This window comes from Geotrypetes seraphini, chromosome 14 (genome assembly GCF_902459505.1).
Source record: "Geotrypetes seraphini chromosome 14, aGeoSer1.1, whole genome shotgun sequence".
NCBI classification, from domain to species: Eukaryota; Metazoa; Chordata; class Amphibia; order Gymnophiona; family Dermophiidae; genus Geotrypetes; species Geotrypetes seraphini.
In genome coordinates, this window is record NC_047097.1 from 72,377,796 (window position 1) to 72,401,026 (window position 23,231).

At 38.1% G+C, this 23,231-nt stretch overlaps 1 protein-coding gene across 2 annotated transcripts in view; it reads left to right on the forward strand.

The window, feature by feature from the left end:
* The window catches only part of CLPX (caseinolytic mitochondrial matrix peptidase chaperone subunit X), a 44,492-nt gene that overhangs the window by 12,972 nt on the left and 8,289 nt on the right, over window positions 1–23,231 (forward strand). The window contains exons 5-11 of one of the 2 annotated variants that reach the window (XM_033921042.1): window positions 940–1,099; window positions 15,864–15,905; window positions 16,588–16,764; window positions 17,498–17,662; window positions 19,273–19,361; window positions 21,465–21,629; window positions 22,791–23,090. In XM_033921042.1, the coding sequence (XP_033776933.1) occupies window positions 940–1,099; window positions 15,864–15,905; window positions 16,588–16,764; window positions 17,498–17,662; window positions 19,273–19,361; window positions 21,465–21,629; window positions 22,791–23,090 (1,098 nt within the window). The remainder of the gene's footprint in view (window positions 1–939; window positions 1,100–15,863; window positions 15,906–16,587; window positions 16,765–17,497; window positions 17,663–19,272; window positions 19,362–21,464; window positions 21,630–22,790; window positions 23,091–23,231) is intronic. The other variant, XM_033921043.1, reaches the window with a different exon arrangement.

Consider the following 23,231-nt stretch of genomic DNA (forward strand, 5'->3'; position numbering starts at 1 on the left):
TCAAAATAGCCAAGCAATTGGCTTGGCTATTTTGCACGGGGTTTTACTAATTTCATGGGTGGATTGAATTGGACTGTAGATTCAACGGATAGCAGTTTAGTGAATCGGATCAGGGAACACGAACAATCGCAAAACCAGTAAAACTGGTTTTGCGCCCATCGTTACAGGATCGGTAAGTTTAGTGAATCTAGGCCTATGTTGGTAGTTGAACTAGAGAACTGCTGTGAGGGAAGCCCATGCTTCTATCCTAAGTCAGCACTGGCAAACTGGGCTGGAGATACCGAGAGGCTTTCTGATATCTGGTGTCAATTATTTAGGGTCTTCATGGAACCTTATTGTGTTATACTTGAGATTCTGAAATAAGACCATCCTAATCCAGATGTTTCCAAGTAGGTGGAATATCAGATATCTTGATCATATCAGGGGATTGCAGGAAGAAGCGATTTCTTCAGTGTTTATTGAAACAACATGAAAGAGGAACACTTTTTTTAACTTTGCGTTTTTATTGAAGAAAGCATATACTTATAATAATACGAAATAACTTACTTTTATGCTTGAAAAGTAACCAAATCCCCTCCCTCCCATTTTTTATCCCACAGTTACTTCTTGACAAGGATTGGGTGTAATGCATGAGTAAGCAGAGGTGTAGCTATGTGTGGGTCTGGATGGGCTGTGCCTCTCTTTCCTCCCCCTCCACACACACTTTGGAGCAGCACAGTCCAATGAGACAGTGTCATTGTCCCACAGCCAGTGCCCATCTATGTTAACCCTCCAAAAATTCAGTTCTGGCTCCAGTATTGCTAGTAAGAGATGGACCTTGGAGTCTGCTTTAGTTTTAATGGGGAGGGTAGCAGAGTAGGGGTTTCCACCCTTAGCATTTACATATTGCTTTGTATTCTTTAATGTACTGCCTATAATCCAGGTGTAATTATGTTTCAGATCTATAACTACCTTGACAAGTATGTTGTTGGCCAAAGTTTTGCTAAGAAGGTGCTTTCAGTTGCTGTATACAATCATTACAAAAGAATATACAATAATATCCCCACAAACTTGAGGCAGCAAGCAGAAGTTGAGAAGCAAGCTTCGTTAACCCCACGAGGTCAGTGAACAGCGTGTTTAGGTTCCTGGGAATACAGTGACATAAAAAGTATTGACCTCCCTCCTCATTTCCCTTATTATTGCATATACTGTATGTCATGCTGAATGATTTCCGATCCTTAAAGAAAATATTAGATGAATGGAACCTGTGTAGATACATAACACAGTTTTTAAATTGTCATTTGTTTATGGAACAAATCTAAGCATGTAAAAAAGAAACTGTCCTCTTATTTATGCAAGCAACCGTTTGACCATATTTCATAGATATTTGGGTTCAGCTAATTGATTGCAGCCAGCTCTGTTGGCTATAACTTCACTATGAGAGAGAAGTAGATGCCACAAAGTTTCCATGCTGTGCCATGATCAAAGGAAATTAAAAAACGAGAGAAGAGAAAAATGGTTGAAATATATCAGCCTGGAAAGAGTTTCAAAGACATTTCTTGCTCCTGGAACTCCATCAAATCACAGTGAGAGTCATTATCTCCACATGAGGAAGACTTGAAACAATGACAAGTGACTCACTCTTGATAGTTGTACCAATTTCCAGGTCGTTTATAAATATGTTGAAGAGCACAGGTCCAAGCACCGAACCCTTCGGCACTCCAGTCGAGACGCTTTTCCAGTCTGAGTATTATCTATTTACCCCCACTCTCTGTTTCCTATCCGCCAACCAGTTTTTAATCCACATGAGTATTTCACCCTCGATTCCATGGCTCGCAATTTTTCAAAGTAGTCGTTCATGTGGGACCTTGTCAAAGCAGCTCCTGATTGGTGAGGCCCGACTTTAGTACAGGAAGAAGTGGTCGGAGCATACCGCGAGTGACCCTGGGCAAGTCACTTAATCCTCCATAGCCCCAGGTACGTTAGATAGATTGTGAGCCCACCGGGACAGAGAGGGAAAATGCTTGAGTACCTGATTGTAAAAACCGCTTAGATAACCTTGATAGGCGGTATATAAAATCCTAATAAACTTGAAACTTGATTTCCTTCACTCGCCGGTGCTCCAGCTGCTCTCTCCTGCCTCTCCGGCTGTCCTTTCCTGCCCGGTCATTCGTGATCAGAAAATACTGCGAATGACCGGGACTGCGAATCGCAGACCGCGAATTTGTGGAGGAGCACTGTACTTAGCTTGTGCTTCTGGAGTCAAAGCCACTGCCTTGGAAAATTGCTGCTGGGCACATCACGCAAGGAAAAAAAAAGTTAGCCTGTTTCCCACATTTGATTGAGCTTGAACAGAAATGAACCAAAGCGAGGTGGTGCCCAGCATCTTTAAAATCTTTTTTTTTAATATTTAAGCAACATTTTATGGTATAAATAAAATCCTCTTTGCCCAGAAAATGGAAGTAACAGTCAAGTGAATGCATAATACAATAAGAAATCACTAATTATGTCTCCAGAGTTATGAGGGAGATCTCAGAAAATAATGAGATGGTTTTTCTAATGCTAATAAAAAAGTACTTCCTATTTATCCACCTAGAATCTGACTGGAGATTAGAGCGGGCTATGAATGTTATATAGAACTCCTCCTCCAGAAATGTTGGGAGAATTGTTTGAGAAAAAATAATATCTTTGAGACATGCTATGAATATTCTCCAAGAGGGTAATTGGGCGACATTGAATGAGCAATTGGACAGAATTACGAATGGCTATTTAGAATAATTTCATAGTTGTTCATTAATTCAACTATCCAAAGTGATAAAATCAAGAACGTATGTTCTACACCAGTGGTCCCCAATCCTATCCTGGAAGACCAGGCCATTTGGATTTTTAGGCTAGCCTTAATGAATATTCATGAGAGAGATTTGCTTACCAAAAAATTAATGGTTGTAAATACAAGACTTTCCTGGATAGGACCTTTGCGTTCCAAGTAGGTAAACAGCAGTCTTGGTTGGGTAAGTGCATTTGTCAAGCCATGTCGTTTTACAGTATTTTTCAGAAATTGTTCAAGACGACATTGTTTGAAAAATTCATTTCTTAGAGCAATTGTGTTATAAAGAACTTTTACTCTAACTAAAAGCTTATACAGTATTTTTGAAAGAATATTTGTACTTATAAGAAATATTTTGAATCTTCGTATCATCTTGTATTTTACTGATTGTCCAATCTTCTTTGGTGTAAACTGTCTAGAAATCAGTCGGTTATGGCGGTATAGAAGAATAAAGTTATGTTATGTTATATATAATGGAAGTGACAGGCATGCAAATCTGCTCCATGCATATTCATTAGGGCTATCCTGAAAACCCGATTGGCCTGGTGGTCCTCCAGGACAGGGTTGGGGACCACTGCTCTGCACGATCCAATGCCACTCACCTGGATTAAGATGGATCATCATTGTCTGATACCATTATTATTAATAATGGTCAACCAAAGTTTAGGGAGAGGAACATTTCCTGATACTTGGAAGCATTCATATATAACACCTATACAGAAATCAGAGAAAGTGGATCCTCCAGATCTTAAAAATTACCAATCTGTGTCAAACCTCTGTTTGTTAAGTAAAATCGTAGAACATGTAATTTTAGGACAGCTCCAGGATTACATTGAGAAGACTAGACAAGCAGGTTTCCACAAATGCCATAGTATGGAAACACTTATGGCTTGTTTTCTTAGTGAAGTGCCAGAGAACAAATTGATATCAAGTACCCAAGGCACTACTTAAGTGATTTTTCATGCCCTTACTGGGGTGGTAAATTCATCATTGGTCTTGGTAAAGTGACATGTGCTCAAATATTTTTTATAATCTTAATTTAATAAATTATAAAGGGCATGAAAAATCATTTAAGTAGTGCCTTGGGTACTTTATATCAATTTGTTCTCTGGCTCATACAATTGTTATTTGTTTGAACAAATTGTTGTTTTCTTCAATTTAAGTTGTTTTCTTAGTGAAACATTAGGGATCCTGGATAATGGAGCTCTGGCGATATCACTAGATTTGATGGCAGCATTCAACCTAGTGGATCATGATCTATTATTATTCAGAAGACTACATGACATTGGGTTATCCACCATGGTGTTGAAATGGTTCATATCATACCTACAATTTAGGACCTTTTCAGTCAAAGGAAAAAAAGGGGATCTCAAGAACTTTTCAGGGATCAGCTTTGTCGCCAATACTATTTTACATCTTTATTTCTCCGTTGATCTCTGTTATTCAAGAGTTGGAATTCAGAGTATACTGTTATGCAGATGATATTTTGTTGGTGCCTAAAATGAACTCATCTTACATAGATCTGACCCCTATCACAGATGGTTTAGTGCTTATCAATGAATGGCTTAATAATCAGAGGTTAGTTAATCTTGAATGTTGAAAAATGTACATCTTGCTGGATTGCAGGTCACTCTCCTCAACCAAAAGAGGAAATTTACTTCTTGGGACAGAGAATTCCTCTAGTCTCAACCTTTAAATATTTAGGAGTCACAATTGACTATCAATTGAATTTTGATTGCCAAGTCTCTAACTTAGTTAAATCATGTTTTTATACGATGAGAAAGTTACGGTCAATTAAGGGACTATTTTTGCAAACTCTTATCCATGCTTTACTGATCTCCAAGTTGGATTATTATATTATCATAAACTTGGGTGTTGCAAAAAGTAATCTAAGGAGATTGCAAACAATTCAAAATACTGCAATTAAAATACTGGGCTTTAAGAAGAAATTTGACAGGGTAGTTGCCAATTCATTCTAGGATACAATTCAAAACACTAACTCTAGTTCATCAGGTCCTGTATCATCAGCAACCTGAATATTTACATTCGTTAATAATACCTTATTTTCCTAGCAGAATGTTGAGATCAATGCAGGATTTTAAGCTGATACTCCTTCAGCAAAGAGGACCAAATAGGAATCTACAAGAAATAAAGCCTTTTATTTCATTGACCTCCAATTATGGAATCATTTACCACAGGATATTAGATTGGAAGGCATTCAAAACTAGGCTTAAGACCTTCTACTTTAAGGAGTCATTTGGAACTGACATATCCTTATCAGATATTTCCCATATTTATTGATTAAACTCTTGGGGAGTCTGATGGATAGTGGACATTTGGGTCAGTATAGAAACCTTTTTTTTAAACTCATATGTATCCTATCTTTAATGGAATCCCTTTCTTAAAATATTTGTATTGTAAACAAGTTCTAATCAAACATAATAGAATAGAATGTTTGGGAACAAACCAATCAATTAAGATATCTGAACTCTTAAGTTCAGCTTCCCACATAAGGACCCTGGAATTCCTGATGGGGATATTCCTCCTTTTCAACCTTATAGACAGAAGGCAGAGTGGTTAGAAAAGCCAAAAGAGAATATGAAGAAAGGCTAGCCAAGGAAGCACGAAATTTCAAACCGTTCTTCAGATATGTTAAAGGGAAGCAGCCAGCTATGGAGGAGGTGGGACCGCTGGATGACGGAGACAGGAAGGGAGTGGTGAAGGAGGAGAAAGAAGTGGCGGAAAGACTAAATATTTTCTTTTCGTCTGTATTTACAAAAGAGGAAACATCGAACATACCGGAACCTGAGCAAATCTTCAAAGGAGCCCAAACAGATAAACTAACATCCATGGAAGTAAGCCTTGAAGACGTACGCAGGCAGTTAGAAAAATTAAAAACTGACCAAATCGCCAGGCCCGGACAGAATCCACCCAAGGGTTCTTTTTTTTTCCCATTATATTTTTATTTTCAAATTTTACAAAAAGTGTACATAATAATAAAATACATTTGATAAATGCATGGTAACACTTTTATATCTAACACAATGTATGTCTGAATTTGATTTTCCCCTTCACCCTCCCCCCACCCTTTTATTGCTTTAATATAATATTTTCAAATTTTATAAAAGTATACAACATATTAGAATACAATTGATAATTATTCAATAACATATTTATATCTAATACAATATATTCTGGATAAATTTTATTCATTTTCCCTCCCCCCACCCTTCTATTATTTTTTAATCATTTGTTACATTTTGTATCATATATTATAATATATTATATATAAATTGTTTTCCTTACCCCCCCTATATGTGTGTCATAAAAAAAAAATCTCTAAAAGAAGAAAAGAAGAAAAAGTATTCTATTATTTAATCATTACAGTATTTTGTCAATGGCCCCCATATTTTTATAAATTTATTATATGTCCCCTTTTGTATTGCTATTGTTCTTTCCATTTTAAAAACATGGCATATTGTATTCCACCAAAATGTGTAGTTTAGGTTGTTGTAATTTTTCCAATTGTTAGTTATATGTTGAATGGCAACCCCTGTCATAATTAATAAAAGTTTATTATTTTCTGGTGAAATTTGACTTTTTTTTCTCATCATTGTTCCAAATAAAATTGTATCATATGATATTGCAATATGATTTTCCATTAATTTATTAATTTGTGGCCAAATTGAATTCCAAAATATTTTAATATAAGGACAATGATATAATAAATGATCTAATGTCCCTGGTTCTAGATTACAGTGCCAGCATCTATTAGACTTAGAACTGTCTAGTTTTTGTAAACGAGTAGGGGTCCAAAAAGCTCTATGTAATAAAAAGAACCATGTTTGTCTCATAGACGCTGACACTGTACATCCCATTCTCCAAGACCAAATTAGTGGCCATTGAGATGCATTAATTTGATGTCCAATCTCAATGCTCCAAATGTCTCTTAGACCATTTTTTGGTTTTTTATTCAAATATCCAGATATTAATTTATACCACAATGCGGCTTGATGTCCTAGGAAGTCTGCTTTAAAGCATAAGAACTTTAAACTATATTGATTGTTTAATGATTTCCATTCAGGGAACCCAACCTGAATGGCCTGCTTCAATTGCAACCATTTAAAACTTTGTGTTTTATTAAGACCAAATCTAAGTTGCAATTGTGAAAAATCCAGCAGTTTACCTTCTGAAATAATATCATCTAGAGATCTAATTCCTGCAATAATCCAGTTCTTCCAAAGGATTTGAGCTCCGCCTACTTTGATCTTGGAGTTTATCCATATGGATTGATTAGTTGATTTATATATTGGGATGGGTGTTAATTTATCAATAAATCTCAATGTTTTCCAAGTATCCATTATTATTTTATTTTCTCTGTATCTTTTAGGTATATTAATACTTGGTAAATGAACTAAATTTAGGGGAAACATAAGGCGCCATTCCAAATATAACCAATCTGGTGCATTATCTATAAGTTCTGGGAGGATCCAATACATACCCTGACGTAGAATATAGGCTTGATGGTACCTATAGAAATTTGGAAAATTTACCCCTCCCTCCTTAATTGATTTTTGTAAGGTTACTAAAGCTATTCTAGGTGTTTTACCAAGCCAAAGAAATTTTGTTAAAATTCTATTAAGCTTCTTATAAAAGGACCCCTGAAAATAAATAGGTATCATACTCATTTGGTAGCAAACCACAGGCAACATCATCATTTTAATAGTTTGAACTCTGCCCCACCAAGATATATGTAATGGGTTCCATTGTTCACATAACTCCGTTACTTTTTTTAATACATATTTTTCATTTTCTTTTACAGTATCTTCAATTGTTTTTTTAACTTGAATGCCTAGATATTTAAATCCTTCTTCTTTCCATATGAATGGAAAAATATCAAATAATCCTTTTACACAGTAAACATTCAAGGGTATAATTTCAGATTTATTCCAATTAATTTTATAACCTGAAAATTTGCCAAACTTATCAATTAATTCTAATAAAGAAGATAAGGTAGACTCTGGATTTCTCAAATAAAGCAAAATATCATCAGCATAAGCCGAAATTTTATATTCCATATCTGAATATGGAATTCCTTGTATCTCCCTCGTTTGCTGTATTGCTAACAATAAGGGTTCTAATACAACATCAAATAACAAAGGAGATAAAGGACAACCTTGTCTAACTCCCCTCTGCAATTGAAAACCATCAGATATCTTATTATTAATATTTAATCTTGCAATCGGGAAGCTATACAATGTTTTTACCATTTGTATAAATCCAGAACCTATACCAAACCATTCTAAAGCCTGATACATAAAATTCCATTCTACCCTATCAAATGCTTTCTCGGCATCTAATGAAACTGTAAATGCCGGTTCATCCATTTTTTTTGACAAGTTTAGCATGTGAAATAATAGTCTAGAGTTATTGGAGGAATGTCTTTTAGCAACGAAACCCGTTTGATGCATATCTATAATATGTGGGAGAGCTTTGGCTAATCTCAAAGCCAAAATTTTCGCCAAAAGTTTATTATCAATGTTTATCAAAGATATAGGCCTGTAGTTTGAAACCAAAGTAGGATCTTTATTTAGCTTAGGCAAAACAATTATTATTGATTCAGCCATAGTACCTTTTATATTACCTTTTATAAGTTGTGTCTGATATAATTTTAATAAATGTGGGGAGAGGATATTTTGAAATGTTTTATAAAATTCTACTGTGTAACCATCACCACCTGGAGCGGATCCAACTCTAAGAGATCTCAATGCTGTTTCTAATTCTTTTAATGATATAGGTTCTTCTAAACTTCGTTTTATATGATCAGGAATCTTAGGTCCATTTATTAAATCTAAAAATTTTTTTCCATCTTTTTGTTTCTCCAAATAAGGTTCGGAAGAATATAGATCTTTATAAAAATTTAAAAATTGTTTTAATATTATATTTGTTTGATTTGTTATTATACCATTATCATCTTTTATTCCATTAATATTAGTTCTCCTTTTTTTTGCCTTAAGATAATTTGCTAATAATTTTCCCGCCTTATTAGAATTTCCATAATACACCGTTTGTTTGGAAAACAAATCTTTTCTTATCATTTTTGAAGTTAATTCATTATATTTACCTTTTACTTTCAAAAGAGCTTGCAAAACTTCATATTCCCATTTACTTATCAATTTAGCTTCTAATATTTTTATTTCTTTTTCTAATTCTATATATTGTTTTTTAATTTGTTTCCTAATAAAAGCTGAATATGATATGATATTACCCCTCATAGTTGCTTTAAATGCATCCCATACATTCTCTATAGATGTATCTTCCACTAAATTTATTTGAAAAAATTCATTAATTTGTGTTTTAAAATTTTCCAAAAATTTGTCATCCACAAGCAATGCATTATCAAATCTCCAAAGAGGTCTATTATTTTCTAATTGATCTATTTGTAATTCTATCCATATTCCCGCATGATCCGAAATGATAATAGGATCAATGGAGGCTTTAATCACTTGTTGCACTTTATTTGTTGAAACAAAAATATAATCTATTCTTGAAAATGATTTATGAACCTGTGAACAAAATGAAAACTCCTGATCATTAAAATGAAGAATACGCCATATATCTTTCAAATCACATGATCGAACTAAATTATCTAGACCTAAAGATTTAATATTTTTACCTGGTTTTTTATCCAATAATGGATCCATTACAGCATTAAAATCTCCAGCCACCACTAAATTAGAGGTAGCCAGTGGTAATAACATATTTTGTAGCTTTTTGAAAAATTCTGATTGATTCGAATTAGGGGCATATATATTAAATAACGTCAGGGTATCATTTCCCATACCTATATCGATTTGTATCCATCTTCCATGTGGATCTGAATTTTTTACCTTTATATTGGCCATACATTTTTTATTTATAAGGATTGCAACCCCTGCTTTTTTACCCACTGCTGGAGCAAAAAAACATTCTTTTATCCATCCACCTGATAATTTCTGTGATTCCTTCATATTAAGATGGGTCTCTTGCAGACAGTAAATATCTGCATTTTGTTTTTTTAAAAATGTTAATATTTTTTTCCTTTTAATTACGTGATTCAGGCCATTGACATTAATAGAATATATTTTAAAAGACATTATATATTTTAATACTTTTCATTATCTTATTCTTCCTCTCCTCTTTCATATTTAATATCCAAAAAATTTTCTTCATGACACACATATTTAACCCTAATGTATCTCCCTTAATTATTCTAATAAATATTCTCCTTATCCCTCCCTTTCCCACCCAATACATTGGCTGCTTAAGGATACACATTTGAACTGTAATCCTAACATTCTCCCCATTCCAGGCAATCAATATTCAATTGTTTAAACAAATTTCCCTTCTATCTATCTATATTGATCTTTTATATTTATTTAATCATTTTCCATAACATTTTATTAATGTATCATTTTCCATTTAACAATATGTTAATTTGTATTTCCTTAGTATTATGATTTCAACATATAATTATTTTAAACATATATGCAGTGTATTATTTAATAATTTTCCTATATTCTGTTCTTTCTTTCATATAATTATTATTGTCTTTTCTTTGTATTGTTTTCCTCCATTTCTTCAAATATTTTGATATGTTATATTTTCTAATTTTTCATAGAGTCTTCAAAACCATCTTAATATATTATGTTAATATATCATAGGTTCTGGTTTAGAGAGAAACTCTTTTAGTTTTTCGGGATCCTCAAAATATAAGGACTTGTCTCCAGATGACACTCTCATTTTCGCCGGGTAGTATAGACCATATTTAAATCCTTTTTCTTTGAGTAGAGGTCTCATGTCTAGTAGTTTTTTCCTTTTAGTTGCTGTGTTTTTGGCGAAGTCTGGTAAAAACCATAATCTTGATCCTTTATAATTCAAGTTTTTATCTTTTTTTGCCGCATTTAGTATCTCTAGTGCTTGTTGGTATCTCAACATTTTGAAAATGATTGGTCTTGGTCTGTTTTTATTTTCTAAATTTTTAATTGGGATTCTATGCGCCCTTTCAATTTCAATTGGTTGTTTCAAGTCTAATTGTAGAATTTTTGGAATTAAATTTTCAAGGAAAAGGATAGTATTTTTTCCCTCTAAATTTTCTTGTATTCCAAAGAGTTTGATGTTCTTTCTTCTTCCTCTATTCTCGTAATCCTCCAGTTGATCTTTTAATTTATTTAATTCCAGGCTGTCGTTTTTACATCTTTTTGATTCACATTCTATAGTTTCCATTTTTGATTCTAGTTCAGTTGTTCTTTTGTTGTTAACTTCCATTTGTCTATGTATATTTAAAATTTCTTCTTTCATTTCAGACATATTAGTTATAGTTTCTTTAAGCATTTGTTTGATTTGTTTTAATTCTTCCATGACTTCAGCTTTGCTTAATGTGTCTGATTCTTCGATAGGAAGTGGTATTTTGCTTGGTGTTATTTGGTCTTGTTTCTGTCTTTTTGCAGATGTACCAGCCTCATTTTTGTTTTGTCTGGTGCTTGCCATACTATTTTTCTTTTTTCGTGGATTTTATTTATTCAGTTTTGTTAGGAATCTTAAGATATATTTTAGTCACAATTTTTTTTGTAATCTGTCTTTGAAATCTTTTCTTTTTTTACACCAGTGTTGTGTTGTTCTAGTACTGAGCAGATTACAAATCAGTATCTCTGTCCAAATATTATAGTCAATAAAAGAAAAATCCTTTTCCTCTTGTTCTCAAGACTCTCTCTCTCAGAGTTTCAAGCAGCAGAAATTTACTCCACAGTAATTTCTTGTTAGTTATCTATTTTATTGTCTTTTTAAAAGTATTTCAAGAAATTGCTTCAAGCAGAGGATAATTTGATCTTTCTCAGGATTCCAACTCAATACTGGCTGAAAGAGAGCTGCTTCAAACTGTCTCAGCTTTAGATTGTTAAACTGACAACTGCCATATAATGAGATCTATTTTTTTCAATACTTCAAGTAATTAGTTGATCTCTCAGGGCTCCGACTGTCTGTGAAGGGTAATTTCAAACCGCCATAGTTCAGGAATTCAACCGACAACAGGCTTCACACTAGAATCAGTCTTTCTCTTACTTCCCTGCCCTTTTTGGTCAGTTTAAGTTTAAGTTTTTAATATTTCTTCTCTAAACCGTACCGATCCAACTTTCTCTATTTAAAATAGTCTGTTCTCACAAAAAAGAAACCGGCAAAAGGACAATATTGATCTCTCTCTTCACCACCCGTAGGGCTCTGAGTCAGCGCCGGCAGGAGAAATCAAACCGCCATACAGATCAACTGATAGCAGCCTCACAACCAGATCAGTTCTCTTCTTTTTAACTTTTAATCAGCTTTCATCGCCTCAACGGACCCTCTCCCCAATCTTCCACTGTCTTAGCAAAGAGAAAATCTTCCGATTTTTTGCCCCCAGAGTCTCTGTTCAGCGCGGGCGGGAGAGGTCTGTTTCAAACCGCCACAACTCATTCCCTTTTCAGCTTTTCTCTTTGTAATTCTCTCCTTCCCAACACCAACAAATTTTACATTCGTTGGTCAGTTTAAGTTTCTATCACTTTCACTCTCTGCTTGCCGTCTCAGCACAGACAAAAGCCGGTGAAATTACCTTCTCTCAGCTTTTCTTCGATGTCAGCGTCTTGATGTCGGCACTCTGATTATTTAGCTGTTATTCACTCAATCTTCAACTTTAATCTTAAGAGGTAGTATCATCATCAATAATAATTATTTTTTGATGTAATCTTCAAGAAGGGAATATTATTTTTTATCTTCAGTTGCCTAAATGAAGAGGAGCTCAGCGATTACACGTCCATTCGTGTTCGCGTTAAGCCACGCCCCCCTCCACCCAAGGGTTCTGAAAGAACTAAAGGAGAAAATAGCGGAACTACTACAGCAAGTTTGCAATCTATCCCTGAAAACAGGCGTGATCCTGGAGGATTGGAAGATAGCCAATATTACACCCATCTTTAAAAAGGGATCGAGAGGTGACCCAGGGAACTACAGACTGGTGAGTCTGATCTCGGTTCCGGGGAAAATGGCGGAAGCGCTGATAAAAGACAGCATCGATGAGCATTTTGAAAGAAATAAACTTTTAACCACAAGCCAACATGGCTTCTGCAAGGGGAGATCGTGCCTAACGAACTTACTGCACATCTTCGAAGGAATTAACAGATGGATGGACAAAGGTGACCCCATAGACATCGTATATTTAGATTTCCAGAAAGCCTTTGACAAGGTACCCCATGAACGCCTATTTTGGAAACTGAAGAACCATGGGGTGGAAGGAGATGTACACAGATGGATCAGAAATTGGTTGTCGGGGAGGAAGCAGAGGGTAGGAGTGAAAGGCCACTACTCGGACTGGAGGAGGGTCACGAATGGTGTTCCGCAGGGGTCGGTGCTCGGACCGCTGCTATTCAATATATTTATAAATGATATAGAAACAGGGACGAAGTGCGAAATAATAAAATTTGCAGACGACACCAAACGATTTAGTGCTGCTCGTACTAAGGAGGACTGCGAAGAATTACAAAAGGACCTGAACAAGCTAGGGGAATGGGCGATGAGATGGCAGATGAAGTTCAATGTAGAGAAATGTAAAGTATTGCATGTGGGAAGCAGAAACCCGAGGTACAGCTATACGATGGGAGGTATGTTATTGACTGAGAGTATCCAAGAACGGGACTTGGGGGTAATAGTGGACAAGACAATGAAGCCATCGGCACAGTGCGCAGCGGCCGCTAAGAGAGCGAATAGAATGCTGGGTATAATCAAGAAGGATATTACAACCAGAACAAAAGAAGTTATCCTGCCGTTGTATCGGGTGATGGTGCGTCCGCATCTGGAGTACTGTGTTCAATACTGGTCGCCGTACCTTAAGAAGGATATGGCGATACTTGAGAGGGTTCAGAGGAGAGTGACACGTTTGATAAAGGGTATGGAAAACCTTTCATACACTGAGAGACTGGAGAAATTGGGGCTCTTTTCTCTGGAGAAGAGGAGAATTAGAGGGTTTATGATAGAGACTTACAAGATCATGAAGGGCATAGAGAGAGTAGAGAGGGACAGATTCTTCAAACTTTTGAAAACTACAAGAATGAGAGGGCATTCGGAAAAGCTGAAAGGGGACAGATTCAAAACCAATGCTAGGAAATTTTTCTTCACCCAGCGTGTGGTGGACACCTGGAATGAGCTTCCAGAGGGCGTGATAAGACAGATTACGGTATTAGGATTTAAGAAGGAATTGGATAATTTTATGAAGGAAAAGGGAATAGAGGGGTATAGATAGAGGACTACTACACAGGTCCTGGATCTGTTGGGCCGCCGCGCGAGCAGACTGCTGGGCACAACTCAGTAGAGGCACTTCTTATGTTCTTGTTTGTGAAGCAATATCTCCAGATAGCCTTCACTTAAACTTAAACTTTTTGCAAAGATAGAAAATGAGAGCAGGAATAGCCCATATGGCCTCTCCGGTCTGCCCAGTCCCTTTTGAGATCCTCTGTGCTTCCACCAGCCTTTCTGTAAAAAAGATTACTTTTGAATCTGGCTTTGGACTTTCCTTTGACTTGAAAGAGGCTCACCTCCTGTGCATTTATGCCATGGAGGTGTTGAAATGTCTCTCTCCTGCCTTTTTCTAGGAACACGTATTGAGATCTTTGGGTTTTCCCTCTATGCTATATAATGAAGACCACTTGACCACGTTAGTATTCACCCTCTGGACTGACTCCATCCTTTTCTCTCTGGGTTTCCACACCTGGCATCATGCTTGTTGCAGATTTATTTTGATTTAAAAAAAATTATCAACCGCCTATTCATAGGCGGCATTACATAGGTAACATACATAGAATAACATCTTAAGTTTCAAATGCATAATTACATCTTAGGAAACCTTAATTAACCTTAATTCATAGCACCATTCATCCTAAAACCAGCATTAAACAGCACATATTTTACTGAAAAACTTCTAATAATGTAGTTTTAAGAATTTTCTTAAACTTCTGAATGTCAGATAACGCTCTTAGTGGTCCACTTAATTTGTTCCACATCATTACTCCCAATGGCAGAAGTTCTCGTGTTTTCCTAGTGCATTTTTGAGAAGTCTGTCAGCTAGAAACCAACGTTTCAGCCATTGTGCTGTGGCTTTCGACCTGATAAGATGCAGCGAGACCCGGAAACCTGAAACAAACATGACTCCATCCTGCTTATATTCTTTTAAAAGTGGAGTCTCTAGAATTGTACATGGTACTCTAACGGCCTCTTTTACAAAGCCACGCTAGCGGCTGCGCTGCCCTAATGGCCCCGAAGCCCATAGAGATTTAAAGGGCTTCGGGGCTGTTGCCGCACGGCGGCCGCTAGCGCAGCTTTGTAAAAGAGGCCGTAAATGAGGCCTCACTAGAGACCTATACAGAGGCATTATCATTCCTACTGCCCGTTCCTCTCTCTGTGCACCTAAGCATCTTTCTGGCATTTGCCATCTCCTTTTCTACCTGTTTGGCTATGTTTTTAAGATTGTATCTGATTCCCCCCCCCCCAAATTCTCTTTTTTTCCGTGTATGACCCTGCATTTTTTTTAGCATTAAATCTTAGCTACCAAAGTCTAGACCAGTGCTTCTCAATCCTGTCCTTGAAGCACACCCAGCCAGTCACCAGTAGGTTTCTAAGATTACCACAAAGAATATGTATCAGATAAGATTTGCATCTAAAAGGTCTCCAGGACATTTCTGCTGTTTAACAGGATTTAAGAGAATGGGCTATGCTAACATGTCTAAAAATGGATTGTGAGGTTAGTAAGGTTCCTTACTTGTACTGTCTGCTGTAAATGAGGCTAATGTGCCTTTTACAGAACAGAGAGCCATTTCATTTATATAATGCTCTTTCATGTTTAAACTAGAGGAGGTTGTGCCATTGGCACCAAGCGCTTGCATGTGATTCCACTGATTGTAGCAATGACATTTTGTAGGAGAGGGCAAGAGCTGAGGCTATTTTGTAATTTAGAAGCAATGTAATCTTTACATTACTGTTTCCATCCTCTCTCTCTCTGTAGAAGTAGAAATCAGAAGACGGGAGGATGAATACAGATTTACAAGTAAGTGTCCTCAACTCCTGTCCTTGCCTTCCATGTTTGTACTGGAGGGAGGCTGGGGAGAAACCAGCACTAGCTTTATGTAAAACAGAAAGAATTAGCCTAGTCAGCACATGCTGTCAAATTGCAACAGCTTTTCCTTATCTTAGTGTCCCGCAAACTTTCTGAATCCGCAGCGCACTAAACTCAGTGCCGTGGCTGGAGGGCTTCCGGAAATGCGCAGATGTCGATGCGATGATGTCACCACATGTGTGATGTCATTGTAATAGTTATCTTCCATTAAGCCACCTCTTAATGGAAGATAACTATTACAATGAAGAATTACTTTAAAAGCTAAGTGATGGTTATTTAAATAATAAGTTACTGAATAATAAGAAGATTTTGAAAAACACAAAAATACAGCAAATAATTTTTATAAGAGTTCAATAAAAGTTGGACTGATGGAGATAGAAACAACCAGAAGTATGCCGTGCCTGGTGGTATTCTGAAGGTCCATACAAAAAATTGTAAAAAATTAGTCATTGGTTGGTGTGTACCCCACAGTCTTATGAGAGTGGGTTCAGTATTGGGATTTTACACTAGTACTTGAACTTTGTGGCCCTGGAATGTAAGAACATGGTTTTATTACAAAATGGAAAGTTACAAGTTTTTTAAAAAGTCTCAAAGATTGCATTTTCCTTTTCAGAATTGCTGCAGATTGCTGGCATTAGTCCCCATGGTAATGCCTTAGGTGCATCCATGCAGCAACAAGGCAACCATTCATTACCTCAAGACAGACGAGGGGGTGAAGTATTAGATTCAACTTATGATGACATAAAACTTGAAAAAAGTAATATCTTGCTCCTTGGACCGACTGGATCAGGTAAATACTGAATATAGAGTGTCTGGTGGTTTATGTCGCTGACATCTCTTAAAAACCAGACTTTCAGAACTTGTTCAGTCTTGTGCTTTGTTGGGGCATGGTTCAGAGAGAAGTTAAGGTTCATTTTTTTTATGTTTATGGTTTGCATGTTCTTTGTCAAGCTACATAATATTTTCACTTATCTGACTTACCATGGAAAAATCAAACAAGGGATAATCACGTCTGCTGTTAGCTGTTACTTTCTAGGAGTGTGCACGTCCGATTCCCATCCTGAGTTTTGTCTGGTCCTCTCTCTGGTAGAGTCCATCATGCATCAGTAGTGGAGTGTTTGCCTGCTTAATATCTCCCAACTCAGCCAACCAGAGGCACAGCAGCCTCTTCAGGCCTGACTCGAGATCAGAAAGCAACATCAACCTACTCAGGCTTCTACTTGGAGCGCTTTCTCCGGATGTGCAATTTCTAAGGAGTGTTGGCCTCTTGCTGAAGTAGTCTTGTTCAGAGCACAGGACTGATTCATGGAGACATTGCCTAAGAGTCGGGAACAGAACACAGATGGGATACGATTGACATGTACTGTACAAATAATCTGAGAGGGAAGCATTTATCTAGTAGAGTCAGCTAGTAATGTCATCTTATCCCAACAGTCGCATGCAGCCCAACTCTGTGTGAAAAGTGCATGTATATTGAATGACATTTCATCCAGAAAATGGTCATTTGTCTGTTTTCGTTTTAGGCAAAACTCTGCTGGCTCAGACTCTAGCTAAATGTCTGGATGTTCCCTTTGCAATCTGTGACTGCACGACTCTGACCCAGGCTGGCTATGTGGGAGAAGACATTGAATCAGTTGTTGCCAAACTGCTTCAGGATGCTAACTATAGCGTGGAGAAAGCACAACAAGGTGTGTTTTTAACTTGCATGACATTCTGGTGGGATATTGCTCGTTCCAGCAAATAACTTTACTATTCAGCAACATGCTTTACATTCTGGGGAGATGAAAAGCTTAAACGCCAATCTTGAAGAGCTGGACACCTATGGCTAGATTCACTAACTCACCATTGCCAGGCGACCGATTCACTACGAGTCCTCATGCAAATTAATGTGATCGGATGCACGCCCCACGGCGACCTCACGGATCGCTGCAGAGCGATCACGACGCACGCGCAGACCATCCTGGATGGCTGTAGATACGATCCGCGCATGCACTTGCTCTTGGCCCGAGCGAGGTCAAAATAAAGGGGGAGGGGGTCGCTGCAGTTTACTTGAGTGGAATGGAACAGAACACATTGCATCCAAAACAGAACACGCTTTTAACCCGTGGGCTTGCACTGCGCTTTTTGCAGAAATATGGGGAGTAATTTGGCGGCAGAGAGCAGGATTTCAGGACGGCACGGACAGTTGCGACTGGTCCTCAACAGTCGCTTCTTTTCAGATCGGCAACCCCAATGGGTGTTTCCTCTTCTGCTTAGTGAAGCGCTGCCTTCTTACTTATGCATGCCATTTCCTCTCATTTGCATGGGTGGATTGGATCGGGTGGGAGATTGATTGGGTCGGGGAACGATTGGTGCGTTTAGTGAATCTGGCCCCTAGACTGGTAAAGGGAGGAGGGGTAAAAGCACAGCAGTTTTCAGAAGATCTGGTGTTGAAATAAATCACTTTCATTCTGTCATTCTGTAGTTTGATTGCATTTACTTCTTCTTCCTGCTTCGGTAAAAGTTGGTATCCTCCTGAAGGAAGATCCATATTCTTCTGAAGGGTTAAAGCATGGTTCTTATGTATTCTCTAATAAGAGAACCAAGCTTCATATCTATGAAAGAAAAGCAAGTAATCTTTCCTGCCACAAACCTCAGTTCATCCTGTACTTAAAAAGTGAAAATTGTCCTCAGCCCTAAGACCTTGGGGTGTTTCCAGAAGTGCTGTGGACACAATTCATTGATTGAGGCCCAGTGACTTCTAACAGGGAGCTGATGAACAAAATCAACTCAGCTGATGAACAAAATCTGCACACTGGCTGCTTTAGCTGATGTTTTGCTCTTTTTGTCATGAATGAATCCAATGAAATGAACCTGGCAATATATTTATAACAGCTGTTTCTAGTGCAATGTGTCTAGTAGTCCTGAACCGTAGGGTGATGCCTCTGAACCTGCGGCAGAGGTTCAGCGGGTGCAGGAGACTGCAAGCTCTGGCTCGCGTCCTCCTCCAACCTCCAAGAAAGCACAGGTAAAGAGTGATGATGGTGCAGCAGCTTCTACAGTTTATTGCAGCCCAGAGATCCTGACACAAAAGCACATTCACAAGCTGAAGACTTGATGACAGTATTTTAAAGTGTAATGCAGCCTCATCTTTACATCAGAGGAGTTACAAGATTTGATGATGTACAGTTTGTAAGATATTTTGAATTCAACTCTGTACTGAGTCCTGTGGTTTTCCTCTTACTTTTTTAAATGGTGTGAATAAGTAAAGTTCCCTCTTAGTTATATTTTGTAAAATAATATTTGTGTTCATTTGTAGGAATTGTCTTTCTAGATGAAGTAGACAAGATTGGCAGTGTACCAGGTATTCACCAATTACGGGACGTAGGTGGAGAAGGAGTTCAGCAGGTGAGCAGGAAACTTACTTGGGTCTTTATTTCTGCTTAGCCTCTGTGAAGATGTAAGCTTACTGATACGAAAAGCTTTCTGTGTTGCATTGGCATGGTAAGCTAATTGCCTTCTTAAACGTGACCCCTTTTTTAGCCTGGTGATTTTCTTCACTTTTGGGGTCCAGTACCATGAGCAGTCATTTATAATGATGTGTGTGGGTTTTCTCATATTTCATATCCCAGCTCACTTAGTTCATTCAGTGCAGTAACAGTTCTTGACCTGGTTCCACCCACCTTATAATCAGGGGCCCTAGATATGGTTACTTAGCCTTGTGCAGTGATTGGGGCTGTTACGGCAATAGCACTGTCTCAGCAACATCCCACCCAATGAAGAAGAGACCTGATCAGGAAATCAAACCCGGATTCTTTGTGTGCCATTGAATTACTTGGCCAGTTCTTGTACAATCCCACTCTATTCCTGGACTCATGGGTTTTATTCCCATACTCACCAGAGCTTGTAGGATGCCTCATTACAGAGTCTTGAGCCCCTCCCCTCTTACTTTAGGACTGCCTCCCAGGAATCCAGTTTCTTTCCTACAAGCCAGATTGTAGGAGCTTGTCTTCTCTGCTCATGTTTATTTTCTTTAAATTCAATCTTTGTTTGCAAATTCAACCTTTGTGTTGCAGAGGTTCCCTGCAGGGACAGCTCTGGCTGCGGGAGATCACAGGCTTTGTTTCCAGGGGGTTGTTTGCATGGCAGTGCACCTTCTGGACAGCCTGCTCTTTCAGATCAGGGTCAAAAACAAAAACGGAGGAAAATATGCAATCCTTCTAATAAGGAAGCATGAAAAAATCAAATAGAAAAATAATACATGCTTGTACCAAAAAATATATATTTTTTATATAGGAAGAGAAGGAGGAAAAAGGGGAACAAGTTCCCCCAAAAACCTCGCCAGTTCACAAGTAAATACTGGTTTTCAATATATTGAAACTGAAAAACTTATCTTTTAAATAGAATTCTTTGGCCTCGATGTGCCACGTTTCATTTCTTCTTCAGGAAACCAAACGGGACAGATTAAGAAGACACAAGTCTTATACATTGGGTGATAGTTTCTCAAAAGCTTAAACTTCTCCCTTGAAAAGAGGAGACTGAGAGGAGACATGATCGAAACATTCAAAATACTGAAGGGAATAGACTTAGTAGATAAAGACAGACTGTTCACACTCTCCAAGGTAGGGAGAACGAGAGGGCACTCTCTAAAGTTGAAAGGGGATAGATTCCATACAAACGTAAGGAAGTTCTTCTTCACCCAAAGAGTGGTGGAGAGCTGGAACGCTCTTCAGGGGTATGTTGTAGGGGAAAACACCCTCCAGGGTTTCAAGACTAAGCTGGACAAGTTCCTGCTAAACCGGGACGTACACAGATGAGGCTGGACTCATTTTAGAGCACCGATCTTTGACCTGGGGGCCGCTGCATGAGCGGACTGCTGGGCACGATGGACCACTGGTCTGACCCAGCAGTGGCAAATCTTATGTTCTTAAAAAATTCCACTCCACTGCTCAAGGGGAGGGGCTCAAGACTCTGTGTAATGAGGCTTCCTACAAATTCTGGTGAGTATGGGAAAATAACCCACTAGTCCAGAGTCCAGGATTATGAGTGTGGATTTACAAGAAAGAAGATTAGCAAAAGTAAGAACCTAATCTTTCGTTCTATAGGAACTGTTAAACCCCCCCCCCCAAAAAAAAACAAAACCCACCTACCTCATGGTTTAGGAGTCTGTCTTGGGAATGTTGAGAACATTTAACATAGCATTTCTTTATAACTTTTGGGTGATGATAGTTTTACTGTGAAACTATTTCATATAAGGATAAAGAGATGATGTAAGAGACAAGGTGTCATGCTTTTCCTGCTGACGCTCCTAACCTTAGCTAAGTCCTTCTATTTCTGCTGCCTTATGTGCCCATTGTGTAAACTCTTTGGAATAGGCATTTGCGTACTATAAAAAAAGGTTACAAACTATATACTTGGCATAATAACCTAAATTGTAAGAAACTCCCCAGCTCATGCCTGTAAATCTAGTAGGGTTTTTCTTTAAAGCCATTGTCCATTCCTTTTCTTCAGGGTTTGCTGAAGCTCCTGGAAGGCACTGTAATAAATGTTCCTGAAAAGAACTCCCGAAAACTTCGAGGGGAGACTGTGCAGGTGGATACAACAAACATTCTGTTTGTAGCATCCGGTGCTTTCAATGGTTTGGACCGAATCATCAGCCGAAGGAAGAATGAAAAGGTGGGTATATACTGAGGAACAGCTGTGCCACTGCCTACTGGTGTGTGAAATATGTATAAACCGGTGAGGAGTTCCTAAAGTCAACCTGTCATATCGGTAAAGCACTTTGGTTGTACCACAGAAAGGCAGTATATCAAATCCATGACCCTCATTAGCTGAACAGGTAGAACTGGTGGGCCGTTTGTTCCCTTCAATTCACCAGTGCTGTATTTTGGCTCATGCACATTAAAGTGAACGTGGTCAGACTGAAGGATCCAATTAATGATGAAGTCTGTCATTTGTGGTGCCCACAAGCCATTTCTGTAATAACCTCATTGAGAGTGTGGCGCAGTGGTTAAAGCCACAGCCTCAGCACCCTGGGCAAGTCACTTAATTCCCCCTCCCCATGTCCCAGGTACATCAGATACATTGTGAGCCCACCAGGACAGACAGGGAAAATTGCTTGAGTACCTGAATAAATTCATGTAAACCGTTCTGAGCTCCCCTGGGAGAATGGTATAAAAAATGGAATAAATAAATTCACCACAGTTTATGAACCCCATCCTGCAAAATATTAGTTTGTAACTATTGAGATACACAGGAGTCTAGTCTGACATTGGTGTGCATTCTGCTGCTTATTTAGAAGTAACGTCAAGCATGGTGTCTGAGTAGAGCTGCTTCTTCCTATGGTGCGTTGGTTGTAGCATTGATACTATATCCTCTAAACCTGTTTTGTTGGCTGTTTTTCCTAATGTTGCTCAGTTTTGCCACATTGCTTCTGACCTATATACAGTATATGTTCTTTGATTGTTGTAAATTTGATATCCTGCCTAATCTGGCATGTGGGTCAAAGTGGTTTACACAAATAGATAAAAATTGTACGATTTCTCAAAAGCCAATTCCCTCTCTATTACTCTTGCAAGCCTTGTATTTAAGCTGCATGTTATGTTTTCATATGTTGTACATTGAATATGAATTGTGTTGTAAGGTAGTTTGGGACTCAAAAGTTGAGATAAAAAGAGTCAAGCTGTTTCAGCACTTTAAATAGTATAACCAGGTAACTAACACAGGAGCCTTGAACTTGACTCTCCTGAGCGTCAGACCTGTTCCCAGGTTTTATTTTCTATGCAAATTGTTTTAGAAGCTTTCAAGATGTGAAGTAACTGGTTTGCTTGTCCACAGTATCTTGGGTTTGGAATACCAGCTAACTTGGGGAAAGGCAGAAGAGCTGCAGCAGCGGCAGATCTGGCCAATACAAGCTCTGAATCGAATACTGCACAAGACCTGGAAGAGAAAGATCGCTTGCTACGACATGTGGAAGCCCGGGACCTCATTGAGTTTGGCATGATACCAGAGTTTGTTGGACGTCTGCCCGTGGTGGTGCCACTACACAGCCTGGATGAAAAAACTCTTGTGCGAATCCTTACTGAGCCCCGCAATGCTGTTGTACCCCAGTACCAGGCCTTATTCAGCATGGACAAGGTTTGGCTCGCCGTTGTTCTTCCTTCAGATTCTTAGGGCTTCCTAAGAATCTGGCCTAGTTTTGTCATTCAGTTAAATCTCTCTGTAGAAGATGAGCTTTTCAGATTCTGTGGCAGGGTTTGTGCTTGCTCACAGGACAGG